General features: G+C 34.7%; 1 protein-coding gene across 2 annotated transcripts in view; it reads right to left on the bottom strand.

Annotated features, from left to right (window-relative positions):
- LOC113891586 (platelet glycoprotein 4-like) overlaps positions 1-13,087 on the bottom strand; it is a 40,986-nt gene extending 27,899 nt beyond the window's left edge. The window contains exons 1-3 of one of the 2 annotated variants that reach the window (XM_027539809.1): positions 12,981-13,020; positions 4,839-4,961; positions 3,108-3,265 (exon numbers count right to left, since the gene is read on the bottom strand). In XM_027539809.1, coding sequence (XP_027395610.1) covers positions 3,108-3,227 — 120 coding nt within the window. In that variant the 5' untranslated portion in view covers positions 3,228-3,265; positions 4,839-4,961; positions 12,981-13,020. Of the gene's footprint in view, positions 1-3,107; positions 3,266-4,838; positions 4,962-12,980 lie in introns of both variants that reach the window. The other variant, XM_027539808.1, reaches the window with a different exon arrangement.
- Positions 13,088-15,245: the final 2,158 nt, after the last annotated feature.

Here is a 15,245-nt window from a genome sequence, read left to right as displayed (position 1 = left end):
TAACTTTCCCAAATTGGTATTAGTCCATTAAATGAAGCTAGTAATGGTAATGATTTCAATGGTAAACAAAAACTGACCAGTACTAAAACTTGTATATATTTGTAAAATAAACAGCATTAAACTAAGTGCTCTTGAGGTAGAGGTAAGGCACTTGGCTTGTGGTGGTGATGGTTTAGTTGCTAAGTCATGTCCAACTCTTGTGACCCCATGGGCTCTAGTCTGCCAGACTCCTCTGTCCATGGGATTTCCCGGACAAGAATACTGGAGAAAGTAGCCATTTCCTTCTTCAGGGATCTTCCTGACCCAGGGATCAAACCCGTGTCTCCAGAATTACAAGTGGAATCTTTACTGCTGGGTTTACATATAATTCAGAAATGCAACTCCTACTGTTGGCCAGTTTTTCTGACCTTTTGTTTCTACATTCAAACTCTCTAGAAAGCAAACCTGCTGTTTAGTTTTATATGTAATCTCTATAGTAATGATAAAACCTGTCTGAGCACCGACCTTTGAAATACATACTGATGTTCATATCAAATTACTTGTAAAACCTCTGTCTTGTATTCTTCCAGGGAATACGTTTCCTTCAGTAACTCAACTGGATATCTTACCGTTTGCAACTTTTACTCCTCTCTTTCCCTATTTAATCCTTTTATCCCAGTGCATCCCATCACCCATCAGTTCTGTGTATTCTACCACACTAGGCCAGAGTGCCTTTTGTTAGTACAGACTGAGCAGTAATCTTTCTAAAAGGGAGTCTTAAATGGCATGAAAAAGAGCCACAAAAACAAGCCATGTGGAGGCTAACTAATATGCTTCTTAATGACTAATGGATCTCTGAGGAAATATAAAGTCACCTGAAGACAAATGAAAATGAAAACATGACAATTCAAAACTTAAGGGATGCAGCAAAGCAGTTCTAACAGAAATTTATAGCTATACAGGTTTATATCAGGAAACAAACAAAAAAATCTCAGTTAAACAACCTAACCAGACACCTAAAGGAATTAGAAAGAGAGGAATAAACAAAACCCAAAGATAGTAGAAGGAAAGAAATCATAAAGATAAGAGCAGAAATAAATGAAATAGATAGTAAAAAAACCCCAATGAAACTAAAAACTAGCTCTTGAAAACGATAAGTAAAAATGATAAGCCTAAAGCCTAAAGGCTAGACTGATCAGAAAAAAAGAGAAATGGCCCAAATTAATAAAATCAGAAATGAAAAAGGAGTTACAACCAACACCACAGAAATACCCAAAATCATAAGAGATTACTATGAACAACTGTATACCAATAAAATGGATAATCTAGACTAAAAAATGGAAAAATTCTTAGAAAGATACATTCTCCCAAGACTGAGCCAGGAAGAAATAGGAAGTATGAACAGACCAATTACCAATAATGAAATTAAATCAGTAATTTAAAAACTTACAACAAAATTTGAGGATCAGATGGCTTTACAGGTGAACTCTACTAAACATTTAGAAAATAATTGAAACCTATCCTTCTCATACTATTCCACAAAATTGCAGAGGAAGGAGTACTTCCAAACTTATTCTGTGGCCAGCATCACCCTGATACCAGAACCAGACAAATATATTGCAAAAAAAGAAAACTGAAGGCCAGTATCTCTGATGAACACAAATAATAAATGTTGGTGAGGATGTAGAGAAAAGGGAACCCTCATACATTGTTGGTGAGAATGTAAATTGATTCAGCAAGGGTGGAGGTGTCCACAAAATCTAAATAAAGAACTCTGTATGACCCAGCATTTCCATCCCTGGGTATGTATTCAACAAAAACAGTAATTTGAAAAGATGCATGCTCCCCAGTGGTCATAGTTGCATTATTTACAGTTGCCAAAGTATGGAAGCAACCTACGTGGCCACCAATAGATGAATGGATAAAGAAGATTTGGTATCTATATGCAGTGGAATATTACTCAGACATAGACAAAGAATGAAATTTTGCCAATTGAAGCAACATAGATGACTGTGGTTGCCATTATGCTAAGTGAAATTAATCAGACAGAGGAAAACAAATACTATATGATATTAGGAAAAGTAAAAGCGTTAGTCACGAGACATGTCTGACTCTTTGCAGCTCCATGGACTGTCGCCCACAGGGCTCCTCTATCCATAGAATTCTCCAGGCAAGAATACTGGAATGGGTTGCCATTCCCGTCTGCAGGGTGTCTTCCCAACCCAGGGATCAAACCCGGGTCTCCTGCATTGCAGGCAAATTCTTTACCATCTGAACCACCAGGGAAGCTCGTGATATTACTTATAGTGGAATCTAAAAAAATACAGCAAACTAATGAGTAAAACAAAAAAGAAACAGATTCGTGGATATAGAGAACAAGTGGTTACCAATGAGGAGATAAGTTGGGGCAACATAAAAATAAAGGAAAATGTTTATTATGGAATTATATAAAATCATGGGTGTTCTTTGGAAGGACTGATGCTAAAGCTGAAACTCCAATACTTTGGCCACCTCATGCAAAGAGTAGACTCATTGGAAAAGACTCTGATGCTGGGAGGAATTGGGGGCAGGAGGAGAAGGGGACGACAGAGGATGAGATGGCTGGATGGCATCACCAACTCGATGGACATGAGTTGGAGTGAACTCTGGGAGTTGGTGGTGGACAGGGAGGCCTGGTGTGCTGCAGTCCATGGGGTCGCAAAGAGTCGGATACGACTGAGCAACTGAACTGAACTGATGAAATCATGTATGTGAAACTTTAGAAAATTTTAAAGTACTGTAGAATTTAAAGAATATTTCTTTCAATAAAAATGGTATATATGTGTACAAAAAAGCATATCAACATAATCTTTGAACATAATTAAAAGCCGCTACTTCTACTTACCTGCATACCTATAATAGTTTTTTAATCAAAAATTGGATATTTAGATTTAATATGACAGTGCATTAGTATAGAATATGAATCATACTATGACCATTTCTCTATAATATAGAGTTTCAGTGGTTTATTATGTTGGAGACCAAAAATTGCCAGTTAAAGTGAAATACAAAAGAGGCACCCTAAGCAAAATGGGGATTAAAATGGAACGAATCAAAATGACAAGAAATATTCTTGATAGTACTTGTACCTTTTTAATTGTCTTCTCAATAAGCATGTCTCCAACTGGCATTAGAATCCCTCCGAACAGAGCCACAACTGCACCAATGACAGCACCAGTGACGAGTCCACAGTTTCGATCGCAGCCCATGTTTCTTGCAAGGAAATTCTAAGTAGAATGAGTAGATCCTATTGCAACAAAGAATATATTATTCTAATATTTGAAAACATGTTCATCTGAGATATTTTGGTTGCAACAGCATTTTTCAAAATGAGGTTGACCTAATATTGATAAATGGAATGCGTTTTGTAGCTTACAAACAAAATTTCCCTACTTCAGAATGCCCTGACAAAGGAAAATAAAAATGCCAACAGAATGGATGCTACAGACAAAAAAGACAAAAAAACATTTTTTTCAATCTTGAGAAGATAATAAAAATTATAATTTGTTATGATCTCAGGTTTTCCCTCCCTAGCTTTGTTGTGGTAGAAATACCACTATGATGATTTTATTACTATTTCTGTCCACTTGAAGAGCCATTTAGTTTTTTTAAAGAATTAATTGCATAGGTAAGGAAATAAGAAAAATTAGATTTTCCCCAAAATGTAGGAAGACTGAATTATAGGCACTTTTTCATGGCAGTTTATTTATTTTTTATCCATTATGATTTCCCTCGCCTGTGCCTAATACCAAAGATTCTTCCACTGTATATTGGGATGGACAAATGGATTCACATTGAGCTCCTGATGAAATGTATATCATCATTAGTGCCACATGATTTTTCCAATGTAAACAAACACTGTACAAGGTGAAACAGATGATTAATTTTTCCTGTGGAATTTTATGTGTTCCTAAGCAAGTAGAGTGGGGTTTTTTATTAATTTCTTGGGGATGGAGGGTTACCTTTTATGGCTTTGGCCAGGGTGGTCATAATGCGATGAAACATTATGCGAGGAAATGTTATGTAAACCTGATAGTAATGACTAGATAATTCTCAGGTAGAATCCCCTTTGCTAAATATAATTGTACACCCCCTTACAGTTTTCATGGAACCATAAAATTAATCAATATTAATGTCCTTTGCGATTCTGACAGATGGAATATGAATTGTTCTAAACATTACTGAACTACTGTTTCTAAAATGGCATATATGTGAATATATGCCTGTTTTTGGACTATATGCTGTCATAGTCGAGAATATACCAGACCTATCCCTGAATCATTTCCCTTTATTCAAGCAGCCCCATGGCCTACAGGGAAGGGTCCCGAGAACGTCCACTGGATGATCCAGGGAATAACAGGCTCTTCAGTGTCTTCCTCTCAAAACCTTAAAACTCATTATTTATGACTTTCAAGGACCCTGAGCCCAGAGATATCAAATAATGGGCAGACTGGGTACTGCCTAGGTTCTGTCTGCTTTGTCCTAAAATTGAAGTGAAATAGTTCACACAGCACACTGCTAATAAGTCAAGTGCAAGAAAACAGTCAGTAATTTATTCTGTTGAATTGCATGGTTAGACAGTTACTACTCTAACACTGGTCTGAATCCTATAAACAAAGAAAGAAGTTTTGCTGTAGCATTCCTGCATACATGTACTGAAAGGTGAGATTGAATTTGTCTACTTTTTCAAATTTTGAACTCCCTGACTCACTTTTGTTACCTTGATATAAATTTACATTTTTTTTTAAGAATAGACAAGATATTTCATGTGAGTTTTGTCCTGCTCTATCAGCAGCTTTGCTCTCTATGGTTTCACTTACCCGTGGTCAAATAAGTTCAACTGAGTGTAACTGAAACCATAGAATAAGGGGGAGTTCTACTTATGGCTTGGTGCTATCTGTGATTTCAGCCACACGAAGGTTTTAGAAGGTATCTGCCCACACCTGTGGAAAAAAGAGGGACTGCTGTACTTGTGTTCATTTATTATGCTTCAGTATCTTGTCACCATGAGTGAATGTTGCCATTCTAATCGTACTTTAACCTTATACTTCATACTACAAAATTCCAAATAGAGTTGACCCTTGAACAACACAGAAGGGTTACAGACATGGACCCTGTACACAGTGGAAAATCCCTGTATAACAAACAGTGTAGCCCTTCTTATCTGTGGCTCTGCATCCATGGATCCAGCCAGCTACATACTGTGGATCAGGCAGTACCGTGACATTTACTGAAAAAATTCTGTGTAAAGTACACCCACAAAGTTTAAACCTATTATGTTCAAGGGTTACCTGTAGTTTTATTCACCTGCAGCAAAAGAGGGACAAACACATTATGCAAGACATACACTGAGTACATAAGAGAAAAGTTCAAGTTACTCAGCACATTCTACTCAGCTGCTTTCCCACTAATGTTTATATTCAAAAAGCAGTGTTGTTTGTATCCACTCTTCTCTCAAATGCAGCTATGTAGAGCATATAATATTTCTGCCTTATATGTTTGGTTGTCTTAATAATGTAGCTTCTTACATATTGAAATTTATTTTACCTGCTAACTTTAAATTAAGTTTTGTTTGTTATTTCTTTGTCATAAGAAACAGTAAGATATAGATATCTGTAGCAATTTATTTGGAGAAGGCAATGGCAAGCCACTCCAGTACTCTTGCCTAGAAAATCCCATGGACGGAGGAGCCTGGTGGGCTGCAGTCCATGGGGTCGCGAAGAGTCGGACACAACTGAGTGACTTCACTTTCACTTCTCACTTTCATGCATTGGAGAAGGAAATGGCAACCCACTCCAGTGTTCTTGCCTGGAGAATCCCAGGGACGGGGGAGCCTGGTGGGCTACCGTCTGTGGGGTCGCACAGAGTCGGACATGAAGCGACTTAGCAGCAGCAGCAGCAGCAATTTATTGCTTGCTTAAAGTGCTTAAATTTAGGAAAAGAAGAATAATCACAGGTTTAGGAAAGAAAACTAATTATTTGGACTTAGGTCAGGAAGGAAATGGCAACACATTCCAGTATTCTCCCTTGGAGAATCCATGGACAATGGAGCCTGGCGGGCTACAGCCCGTGGGTTTGCAAAAGTCGGACATGACTTAGCAACTAAACCACCACCACCAGGTCAAGAAGAGAAAATAAAAAGGCAGATTTGATTTATAAGGTAGGAACTATCTTATACCTTTCTTGAGTCTGTAGGGAGATTAGCTCTACCATTTCAGAGATTATACATTTTATTCCTTTTGTAGAATTCACGAATATATCTACATGTGAGCTATCTTTGAAAGAACTAAGAGTTTCTCTGGTTTTTCTTTTCTGTCAAATCAATGGAGTGTTTCTGGAATGAACTTACGAGCATTATGCCTTTCCACTAGGTTAGAAATCTGGTGGCAGAAACTGAGACTGAGCTATAAGAAGCCTCTCCAATGAATAGGTCAGAATATTAGAGAAAGTTGCCTGAAAATCTGTAATAACTCAGATATGTGGATAATGCTATGTTCCCTGGGAAATGCCACCAAGGAAAAGCTTGAAGTGAGTGTTAATCGCTCAGTCATGTCCAACTCTTTGTGTGACCCCATGGTCTGTTCATGGGCTTCTCCAGGCAAGGATACTGGAAGATCCCCTTCTCCAGGGGATCTTTCCAACCCAGGGATCAAACCCAGGTCTCCTACATTGCAGGCAGATTCTTTACCATCTAAACTACCAGGGAAGCCCAAGGAAAGTCTTGGCCAGAGGTAAAATTTCCTGGGTTGTAAACTACAATACTTTAAAACAATTTCGGGTTACAGAAGTACATACTTGTGCCATCAATGAATGCCAGGACCTAGATGACCCAGTTTTAGAATTTTGGTTATGATTACTGCAACAAGCAGGTGGAATATGAATGATGAAAGTTCCTTTTTACACTCTTACATGATTTCTAGGTGTGTTTACAAAGCTATGATTCCCCAGCCATGAATAAGATGTAGATTCATATCCAGCTAGTTAAATCAGTCATTTAAATCTTGTGTTTCATCATAAGGAAACACAAGGTCATTAGACTAATACTAATTTTACACACAATCCCAGTGTATAAAGATAGTTAAAAGAAAAGCTATTCTGGTCAAAGTATGGACTCTTGAGTCATCCCCAAAGAACCCAAGGGCTCTGTGGAAAATGTTTAAATAATTAGGTCAGGGGATCTCCAACACCTTTTCTCATTGAAATTACCACAAACCTTCCAATTTACTTGTGCATTTCCATCCTATCAGAATATATGGACCTAAAATATATAATAGAAAAAAAATAGACATAAAATAATATACTTCACTAAATGATACCTCTCACATGTTAGAACTTATAACTGTTTTGGTGACAGTTTTAAAAAATTAAAACAATAAATGCATTGGACTTCATGTAGTATACTAAAGATTCTTTTAGAAACAAACTTATCTTTTAGAGTACTTTTGGAATACTTGATTACTGGGGCTGCTATAAGGTTGAGGTGATTCCCTTAAAGTCATATTGGTTTAAATAGAACTATCTGAAGCCATTTTTGATATATCCAAGATGGAAATACTATTATCTTTTTTTTTTTCTACCTCAAGTTTTTTTTACCTCAAGTTGTAAGATACTATTCAGTCTACAGGTATTATACTGATTCTGGGCTTTGAAGTCAAGTAATTTAGGTCACTTCTGGGTCTTAATATTATATCATTTCTCTGTGGATCAATTTTCTCTAACTGGATATGATATATATCATGTAAGCTTTCAAATGTCAGTTCAGCTCAGTCATGTCCAACTCTTTGTGACCCCATGGACTGCAGCACACCAGGCTTCCCTGTCCATCACCAACTCCCAGAGCTTACTCAAACTCATGTCCATTGAGTCGGTGATGCCATCCAACCATCTCATCTTCTGTCATCCCCTTTTCCTCCCACCTTCAATCTTTCCCAGCATCAGGGTCTTTACAAATTTCAAATGTCAAATCAGATTAAATGAGATAAAAATTCCTATCATACCATGTTGTTTTTATTTCAAATGTTATTATGACATGTTATTTTAAGCGATCATAAAGGTAAAATATTATTACATATTGACCAAGTATTATTTTTTTAAATCTAATAAACATATTTTACACAAGTAGGAATGATTATTTGCAAAACACTTGAGACTACCATAAAATCTCATGAGATGATTTGTCCTTTATAGAGAAACTAAGACTATCATACAAATAAAATTGCAGCTTGTAGCTTAGAACAGTGCTCTTTGGAACTTTCAGGTATGACTTGGGCCAGTGAACCAAAAAAAGAAAAAGAAAAACACCTTGTGATTAAATCAGAAAACAGAGAACCAATTCTTCAGGACCAAAGAATCCATAATTCAAATATATTTGAATAAACTTTGCCAAATATTTTCATGAAATACATAGGTAGCAACTATAACTTCCAAGGTAAATTACAAATTTTTCAGTACACTCTGTCCTAATACCTCTCTGGTTATAATTTTGAGATCCTTCCAGGCTACTCTGCTCTCTGGTGATTATGTTTTGGATTTATCTTTCTGGTCTTATAATGATTCTGGTAAATGAAAAAAAAAATTATGTATTTTTCTTCTCAAAGTCCAGTTAACCACTGGACCTTCCAGATGACGAAATTTTTTGATCATTTTTTGAACCGATATTAAAAGCAATGTTTCTTTTACTATTTTAATACCACATAGTGAAGAAAAAACTGAAAAGTACTTGCAAAGATTTTTGAAAATACCTTTCAATATATAACTTGATAATTCTAGAAACTGAGATACAGAAAATTTATGCCATTACAGTTATGTATAAATTCCATTACTAATTAAATTATAACTTTAAATTTCTTCAAAATGATTTATCTTATTTAAATTTGGTATCATCACTCAGGAAAATAATGCACTGATATTTGTCATAAGTTTCCTAAAAAGCTAAAATCATTCATTCTGATTTGTTTTTATCATGTTACCAAGTTTTATATAATTTATACAAAATTATTAAATTTAGAATCATTATTTGAAATTAATATAATTTACCATTCCCAGTACAATTATAATAGCTTTGTTCACTTAAAAATAACATATCCAAGAACACATTGCATTTCGCCATGTAGACAAATGTCAGATTCACCAAAAATTGGGTAATTCAGATAGAAAGTTAAACCAATAACTCTAAAATAATAAATGGTTAATAATTGCATAGAAGAAAGCATGTTGCTATAAGAGTAACAAATCATTTATAGGAAATAATTCTATATTTATTTTTATTAATGCTGATTTTCATTCATAATTTAAATGAAAAATCATGTATAAATAGCTTAAGTAGACTATGAAAGTTCTGCAGTTAATCACATTGGATAGTACATTATTTTAAATATTCACAAATATGTACAGATAAACATAAGATTTTAAACAAGAAGCAAAATGCCATAGACTAGTGGACAAGGTTTTAATATTTTTTTTTACAAATAAAAGTTAAGAAGATTGATAAGTTATAAAACAATACAAACCTAATTTTTTTTAAAAAGCCTGATGACCTCAAGAAAATTCCTGCTTGCTATTGTTGTTCTGTAACTTCTTAAGGGTTTTTATATAGTAGTGTCATTTCCTACCATTTGGAAGATAGAAATCTTTTATTAAAAGATGAAAAAAAACATTGACTCACCTTTAAAAAAGGTTAAAAAGAATTTTTCAGTAAATGCTCCAACATTTGAACAGTTAATTCTTAGTAGGATCAAATGATATTCCCTAGAAAACCCTACACTGAAATCCTGATTTCAGTTTATGATTACATAAAGTTTGAAAGTTTATGCTTTAAGGAAAAAAAAGAGAGAGAAAGACAATGCCACATCTCAGTGAGTTTGTTGCAAGAGAAATTTAAAGAAAAAGAAAGAAACCTACATTCATCTCAATACTGATATGGATCCTTAGAGTCTGTTTTTGTATTCTGGTGAAGATCCATCGCCCACATCTGAGATCCTCTGCAGCTCTTTGTGTGCGTGCATCACACACCGTTTTCCATCCAAGCATATCAGATACCCGAGAGACTAAAGGAACTAAACTTGCTGAGTGACCTTTAATACACTCAGTTTTATACACAATCATTATTTCAGATGATAAACTAAGACCTGGGGATGGATAGGAAGTGCAGATGAAAGAATTTTCAGTCTGACTTTCCTGTATGCTATAACTTGAAAAACTCATTTCTTGAAGTTTAAATAAAGTACACTTTCCCATACAGCATTAATCTAAAGGGTGTTGAGGCTAATAACTGTAAAACAAAACTGGAGACTGTCAGTCGACAAGGATGACAAACAAACTTTAAAAAAGGAAATAGCCTATTGTTCTAACTGGAAGTTCTTCACTATCATTTCTGTTAGTTTTACAGAAGTTTCGTGACCACAGAAAAATTCTTCTATGCAAACTAAAAATCATTAAATTTATCTTCAATCTCTTCAGATAAAAAGACAATCATCACATAACACTTAAATAATTCTACTATTTAGGATGAACTTTTAATGAAAAAAAAAAAGTGTATACATAAGTTACTTTAAAATAAAGTCATTATTTTAAAATCTAACCAAATAGAAGGCCTTGCACTTTGAGAGAAAGACCCTCCCAGGCGGTGCTAGTGGTAAAGAACCTGCCTGCAAATACAGGAAACGTAAGAGATGAGGGTTCGATCCCCTGGAGGAGGAAATGGCAACCCACTCCAGTATTCTTGCCTGGAGAATCCTATGGATGGAGGAGCCTGGCAAGCTACAGTCCGTGGGGTTGCAAAGATTTTGCCCACAAATTTATATCCATATGTATATGGACTAATGCATGCAGTGAATCATAACTTCTGCTACTTGCCTCTTTTAATATTCATGTACCTTGGAGATATTCTCATATTATGAATAGTGTTAACTGTTTTTTTTTTCAATTATTGAAAAATAGTTTGTAATCAAAGTGTATTGTGTTTTAAATAACCCATATCATATTTAATGGAACTTTAAAAACAATGCTAAAAATTCATATGTGTGGTTTTATTTATGTACTTGGGCCTACTAAACAGCAAAAGTGAAATTTCTGGATCAATAATACATACTTTCTTTTGGTAGAAAGAGTATTAGCAAATTTCTTTTTATACATGTACCCAGCAGTGTTTGCAAATGCCTGTCTCAATATATCACACACACTAGTTCATACTGAACTTTATTTTTAACAAGTGCTTATTTTATTGGTAAATAATTTAGTGAAGTTTAACCTATTAATTATATGGGCATTTGTATTTTAAAGTAATTCTGCTAATATACTTGTTCATCTTTTTTTTTTCCTTGGGGTTTGTTTGTCCTTATTAATTAACAATGAAATAGCTACTCTTTTAACATTTGACCCTTTAAAAAAGATTTTTTAAATATTTTAAACTTTATTTTTAAGATTATTTAAAATTTCAATTTTATGAAATTTAATAAATAAACTTTCTTTTATAAACGTTAATAAACTTTCTTCTAGCTTTTGCATGGTTTCAGAAAATCCTTTAGGACAGTTTTTCTCAATCAGCTGAATCATGGACTTTATCCCTTGTGAAGTGAAAGAGGAAGAGTAAAGTCCATTGTGTAATTGTAAATATTACAACATATTTAGGAAGCAGATGACAGGTGCATAAAAAAGAGTTCTAGATGGGGGATCACAGAGTCCAATTTCTGACCACAGCTCTATTAATAATAATAGGTTTGTGAACTGAGCTTCATACAGTCATCATATTCCTGATTTTCTTTCTTGTTAAAGAAACTAACTCTAAGCCTACCTACAGTCTCAAGCTGAAGATTAAATCATATGGTAGATTTAAATTTAGGATGTAAAGATGAATGCAGATTTTATATAGTAGATAAAAATGTTTAAGTGATTCATTCTTTTTTTGTAGTCTAACAAATGAAAAGAATTTTATTATATGCTTTGCAATTCTAGATTGTATGGGCAGTCAAAGACCTATACATTTTAATGATGATATGGTCCCAGAGTTAACATGTATTGGGAGCTTACTATCTGTCAGTTATTGAAAAAAGTGTTTCACAAATGTTATCTCATTGACCTTGTGTGTTCTTTAGACAACTAGTTGAGGTCACACAACTAATATATGCCAAAACAAGGATTAAAACCCCAGTCATCTGACTGAAGAGCCCATATACTTTTCTGAAAGAAAAAAAATATATATACATATATAAATGAGTTCTTGGTCAATACCTAACTTTACATATTCTTTTTAAGACGTTTGTACAAACTGAATAGCGGTTTTAAATAACCTGATGTTAGAAATTATAGCTAAATTCAACAGACAAGAAATGAAAATGAGTATATTCTGTATGTGGCAAGTAATAAAATTATTTTGAGATTAAATAAAACAAATTTTATCCTAAAGACCTGTAAAGTACACAGTGCACATACACTGTAAAGTATTTCACAGTATTAGTTACCAGTATAAAACAATAAGGGAAAATTTGTGTCATCACTTTTATCCTTGGGATAACTAATCATGGATATTTACACACACATATTTGTGCATATGTGTGTATAGCACACATAATTATGTGTGTATCTATATATACATGAACACCTATATTTTCCATCACTGCCTTGTTCATTTACAGAAGTATTAAGCCAGCAGTAGGCTCTACCTGATTTATATGGTGAGTAGGGGCTTCACGTGCAGGAATAAAAATAAATATATATGTATACAGTTTAAAAAGAGAATATTAAATACACAAAGCATATTAAGTACACAGTAATGCCAGTGAAAGCTTGAGAGATTAAAATTGAGGTTTCTATACAACTTTTAAAAGAAAATTTCAAGGACACTGCTAAAGATAAAATGCATAATATCAAGGTCTTTAAAGTTTAGACTTAAGCCATGTAGTCTAATGAATAAAAACACAGGATGAAAGTAAACCTACTTCATCAAAGATATAAAATAAACTTACCCGTATATTTCATAGGAGCTGTGGTGGGAGCTGTGTGTAAAAGGCAGATTAAAGCGAGAGAGCCTCAGTATATGTGGATAGCTCTCATGTGGACAGAGTTAGATCAATATGTAATTTCAAAGGCTACCTAAAAATCTTGGCAGACATCATCTTTACTTGTTTGCACAGCTGACTCAACTCTCTAAAGAGAGGGGAAAAAGTCATTTTTATGTTCTTATCTATATATACATACATATGTGTGTGCACACATATATCTACACATGTGCACACACAGGCAAGCTTATGTGTGTGTATACTTTGCACTTCCCTTTGTTTATCTGCCTCAAATTGTATATGTAACAGGAAAATTATTTTGTCTTTTAAACTTTTTATTTTGTATTGGGGTGTAGACCATTAAGAAACAATGTTAATTGTTTGATAGTTTCAGGTGAACAGGGAAGGAACTCAGCCATACAGGTACATGTATCTATTCTCCCCCAAACCCCTCTCCCATCCAGGCTGTCACATAACACTGAGTGGACTTTCATGTGCTTTACAGTAGGTCCTTGTTGGTTATTTATTTTAAATATAGCAGTGTGTACATGTGTACATGTTCATCCCAAACTCCCTAACTATCCCTTCCCCCCATCCTTCCCCCAGTTTCTCTGTTGGTCTCTTTCTGTTTTGTAAGTACACTCATTTGTATAATTTATTTTTATGTTCTACATACAAGGAATGTCATATGATATTTCTCCTTCTCTGTCTGACTTCACCTATTATGACAATCTTCAGGTCCATCCATGTTGCTGGAAATGACATTATCTCACTCTTTTTAATGGCTGAGTAATATTCCACTGCATATATGTACCATTTCTTCTTTATCCATTCCTCTGTTGATGGACATCTAGGTTATTTCCATATCTTGGCTATTACAAACAGTGCTGCAATGAACATTGTATCCTTTCAGATCATATTTTTCTCTGGATATATGCCCAGGAGTGGCATTGCAGGGTTATATGGTAGATCTATTATTTTTGATTTTTAAGGAACCTCCATACTATTCTCCATAGTGCCTATACCAATTTACATTCCCATCAAAGTATAGGAGGGCTCCCTTGTCTCCACATCCTCTCTGCATTTATGTAACAGAAAATTTTTGTCAGGACTGAGAAGTTAAGGTTCAAATGCTTTAGGCACTCACTCAAATAAATGATTCCAATTTGGAGCTTGAATGCTGCCAGCTGAAGCTGAGGGTTGTCCTTGTTTGTGTTCATCCAAGCACTTCATTAGGAGTAAAGAGGCTTCTTTTTTGATCCAACATATAACCTCTTTATCTTCCTTATATTGTGCCCATTTATCTGAAGCTCTTGAAGTATATGAAATACACATAATCCCTCTATCACTTAGCAGCCCTATTGAAAAGAAGTACTAAACTTTTCCCAATGTTAGCTTTCCAAAATTAGAATTCTGTAAGTTGCTACCCTAAGATATTGAATGGAAAAACTGTGTTCCATGCTTATGTTTAGAAAACTGGATTAAAGGAATATTGGTGGAACATATGTCATGCTTATATGTTTGGTGACTCCTCAGAAGAGCTATTTATTTTGCAACATTTCCCAAATATTTACCCAGGGGACCAAATTTTCCCATATAGTATCTGTTATCATACCCCAGAACTAGTGTTCTAAGTTATACCATTTAGTAAATGTTACTACAGGATATTTTAGTCCTTAAATATAAGGTTCTTCAAGGTTTCCAGATTATTACACAGGTAATATGTAGGCTGTTGATGACTTCAAAGAGAACTCTAAAAACTTTGCCTTTGGGAGGGCCTTTTATTATTTCAAGTTTTTTTTTTTTTTTTTAATGATAATACAACTTAGCAAACTCTCCATGGCTTAACATGACAGTAATTTCTTTCTTTCTCATAACACTTGCTGGTGAGGCTGTGCTCCACACCATCACCCAGGAAGTCATGCTGATGGGAATCTCTGCATATTGTCATGTGTAGCAGCAGATGATAAGAACCTGAGGGCTCTGCAGTGCTTCCTAGAGAGCATTGTGTGGCACTTCCTAGGGAGCATTGCATGGAACTTCCATCCATAGACTGTCAGCCAGAATTTATTGCATAACTGCTCTAATTGTAGGGATCTGAGAGATGCAGGAGAGTGGACAAAATATTTGGGGCCACCTCTGCCTCTGCCACAGCTGACAATAATCCTTATCTCCTTTTTTATGAATAAAATTGCCATGGCATTAACAGATTGATATCTTCTGAATTTCATA

Source organism: Bos indicus x Bos taurus, chromosome 4 (assembly GCF_003369695.1).
Source record: "Bos indicus x Bos taurus breed Angus x Brahman F1 hybrid chromosome 4, Bos_hybrid_MaternalHap_v2.0, whole genome shotgun sequence".
NCBI lineage: Eukaryota > Metazoa > Chordata > Mammalia > Artiodactyla > Bovidae > Bos > Bos indicus x Bos taurus.
Note: the sequence above shows the minus strand (reverse complement) of the source record. Positions and strands in the feature narration are given on the sequence as shown.